The sequence below is a fragment of the Metopolophium dirhodum genome, unplaced genomic scaffold (genome assembly GCF_019925205.1).
Source record: "Metopolophium dirhodum isolate CAU unplaced genomic scaffold, ASM1992520v1 scaffold1, whole genome shotgun sequence".
Taxonomy (NCBI): Eukaryota; Metazoa; Arthropoda; class Insecta; order Hemiptera; family Aphididae; genus Metopolophium; species Metopolophium dirhodum.
The window spans coordinates 1,300,448-1,303,988 of record NW_026869896.1 but is presented as its reverse complement, the minus strand read 5'-3'; the positions used below and the strand labels follow the sequence as shown (position 1 = coordinate 1,303,988).

At 31.0% G+C, this 3,541-nt stretch overlaps 2 protein-coding genes across 2 annotated transcripts; one reads left to right on the top strand and one right to left on the bottom strand.

Moving 5' to 3' along the window:
* The first annotated feature begins 784 nt into the window (after positions 1-784).
* Positions 785-1,345, top strand: LOC132953257 (uncharacterized). Its single transcript, XM_061025778.1, has one exon. The coding sequence runs from the start codon at positions 785-787 to the stop codon at positions 1,343-1,345; it is 561 nt and encodes a 186-aa protein (XP_060881761.1).
* A 111-nt stretch (positions 1,346-1,456) lies between these two features.
* Positions 1,457-2,547, bottom strand: LOC132953185 (uncharacterized). The gene is made up of 2 exons (XM_061025713.1): positions 2,316-2,547; positions 1,457-1,575 (listed from the first exon to the last, which is right to left on the bottom strand). The coding sequence occupies exons 1-2, from the start codon at positions 2,545-2,547 to the stop codon at positions 1,457-1,459; spliced, it is 351 nt and encodes a 116-aa protein (XP_060881696.1).
* Positions 2,548-3,541: the final 994 nt, after the last annotated feature.

Genomic DNA, 3,541 nt, shown 5'->3' with positions numbered 1-3,541 from the left:
TGTCGAATAGACCTCAGTGGGTAGTTCACTATATGTGTTAAATTTGAATGCAATGATATATATACTTGTGTACGAAAAATGATTCTGAACGAAGACGATTGTCAGCCTAGGATAATTTATATTATTACATATTTTATACAAATTGTGGAACCTCATTTTAAATTTTCAATTCTTAGCTATAAGAGTGTTTTTATATTTTTTAACTACAAAATAATTTTAAATTTTAAATTTGATAAATGCAGTCAAAATTTGAACTTTAAATGCTTATAAAAAAATTTGTGACTACGGACTTTAAATATTTTTTATCCACATTTGAAACAATATATAAGAAGCCTTGTATTAAATTGTCAAGCTTTTTTACCCAACAAATAACATTTTATAGATATTTATAAAAAAAAACTAATAAAATTGGAAACTAAAAATGTCCGTAAACACCTCGAAATAATTTATTTGAAAATATTATAGTGTAAAGAAAATGCCAATATAAATATTCAGTCAAAATCTTAAAAGGTGGTGACAGACAAAAAAAAAAATGAAATAATTGTAAAACCAATACATCCATATCTCCGTTCAGAATCTAAAAATTAATAATATTATGCTTATTAAATTGTTTCAGGCACCCGACTCAGAAGCAGAATGGTTAGAGTTAGCACACGATTTTGAAACAAAATGGAATTTTCCTCATGCAATAGGTGCGTTAGATGGCAAGCATGTAATGTTACAAGCCCCTTTTAACAGTGGTACCGATTTTTATAACTATAAACATTTTTTTAGTATAGTACTCATGGCTTTAGTCAACGCAGACTATTGCTTTAGGTACGTAGATGTTGGTTGTCAGGGTAGAATTTCTGATGGGGGTGTTTTCAAGAATACTAAGTTGTACAAGAAACTCGAAGAAAAATCTATGAAAGTCCCCCCACCATCAATACTTCAGGTCCCCTATAGTTTCAAAGTACCTTATGTCATTCTGGCTGACAAAGCTTTTGCACTCAATGAATACACAATGAAACCATTCCACGGAGAACCGGCCAGAGGTTCTCAGGAAAGAATCTTTAATTATAGGCTGTCTCGAGCGCGTAGAGTCGTTGAAAACGCTTTCGGAATTCTCAGCTCAGTATTTAGAGTACTACGGAAGCCTATGTTACTAGAACCAAAAACAGCTACTAAAATTGTCCTAGCCACTATTCATTTGCATAATTATTTGAGGAAAAAACCAAATACACGATCACTGTATACACCACCTGGATCTCTAGACAGTGAGACAAATGGGGAACTTAGACCTGGAACTTGGAGAAATGAATCTGCCCCTACATCACTACTGCCTATTCCTTCAATCACCACCTAACCAATGGTGAAATACCGTGGCAAAACAGATATTAAAACAGATATTACATTATATCATGTTATTAAATTATTATTTTTATTACATTATTATATTTAAACAGATATTAAAATTTTAACTTACATTTTCCAGCTCCGACATTGTGTCGGATGTTTCATTAGGTATGTCTTTATCTTTCATAAAATTAAATTCGTCAAAAGCAAACCACTTTGATACGTAAACTTGATGTGTACCTAAAATATAATTCATAATTCATAAGTGTAAAAAGTTATAATAAGTTGTTTAATTAATTGTGTTCGAATTAAAAATACTATTAATATACTGACTGTTACAAACATTTCTTAAAATAAATGACTTATTCATTTGGTATTAACTATTTAAATTAAATTGTATTTGGGCATGGGTACATTCATTTTATTATCGTAGTATTTTATTTACCATTTCTATTTTTAGATATTAATATCGGTGAAAACAATTTACATAAACACAGTAATATGGCCATATGGGTAACTTATCTTTATCTGACTCCCGAAAATAATGTATTTATTACGAGTAAACTATATAGGATTATATCACTTAAATAGTTGAATAGTTATATTTGCCGATTGTTATTTTTAAAGGATACTAGATTTTTTAAAATCGCCGACTAATACAGAATACTTACACATATCATATTATCACTTGGTATTTTGTAAACACTTGTAAATTGGGATATATGTATACATTAGTACCTATATTGTATAGAGTACCTATAGTAGCTACTATAACTATTTTTATATTATTAATAATGACATTAATTATTATATATTATAACATAATATGGCATATTTTAATCTGGGTTTTGCGGTCCTAGCCTGGACCAGTCTCACCAATTTAGGGCCCCACCTACGGTTCTGAATGTACGCTAGTAAAAATGTTTAAAGTTTATTGTTTTCTAAAATAAATGAAAGTATATTATGCAATACCTACTTACCAGAACCAGTAATGAGGCTTTTTGCTACTCTGGATTTTTCTCTTCTGTAAGATGCTTGAAGGGTGGTCATTTTTTTCTTTAGTTCAGCAACAGGTAAGTTCATTAGTGAACTTATTTCATTCCACGCATCTTCCCTTACAGTCTTATTGTGGTAAAGTGGAGATTTACTGTTCCACAAAAAATCTTTAGCGCCATACAATCGAATTAAAACTAGACACTCTTCACTATCCATGATGAACTATAATCCGCGTACGAATTTTAACGACAAAACCGTCCCAACTGCTCGCGAGCAATTAACTGAAATTCCTTTGCCGCGTGCCTAAATACCGACGCAATTTGGCTCGTCACGCAGCGTGTTCGAGCGCGGCAACTTTTGAGTTGGCTCGCACGGCAACGCGGTATCCATTTGTCGCGGCTGCCGCGCGAGCCAATGTTCGAGGGTTTGCCGCGCATAGTCGATACCCACCTTTATCCTTTTTGATCGCGTTCACATTTATTGTTTTTGCCTCGTCGCCATTGTTATATCTTATGAGGAATATTAAGACAGTATTATTTTATAAACACTTTACTTTATTTAACTTTTTATAACATTAGAGTTGAGAGCGCACATGGTTAGTCGCTTGCTCAACACATACAATACACTTACAATATATATTAGGTTAGGTTATGTTATCATATACTTAATCATATCACGTTATCACAATTATAAATACACTAATTAATAAATATTATTTATACGTGTAACATTATATATTATAACAAAGGTATATTATATATTAATATTTATGTTACATGTATACTGCAGTGTATACTACAAGTGTTTTCATTCAAATGGTAACACAAAGTATTTCTGTTCTTGTTCAGTGACATTATGGGATTGAATTGTGGTTTTTGGGAGGTGATAGGGAATACATTAATACATATGTATACACAACTGTAAGATTTCTTGATTTCATTTGATTTTGAGTGGTATTTTTTTCTCCCAAAAAACCCTATATCAATCCGAGGTCATCGAACTGATATATTTTGTGTTACCATTTGAGTGAATCACCCTGTGTATATAAGATACAAATGTTAAAGGTTTGTTTATGGTTTCAGAATAATAATTCAAAATATTTAAATTCAACTATCAATTAATTTTAAATGATTTGTATAGTTCTACCCCTTGTTCTACCATATCAAATATTATTTTGTCCAAGTTTTAATTGAATTAACTTGAAACATAT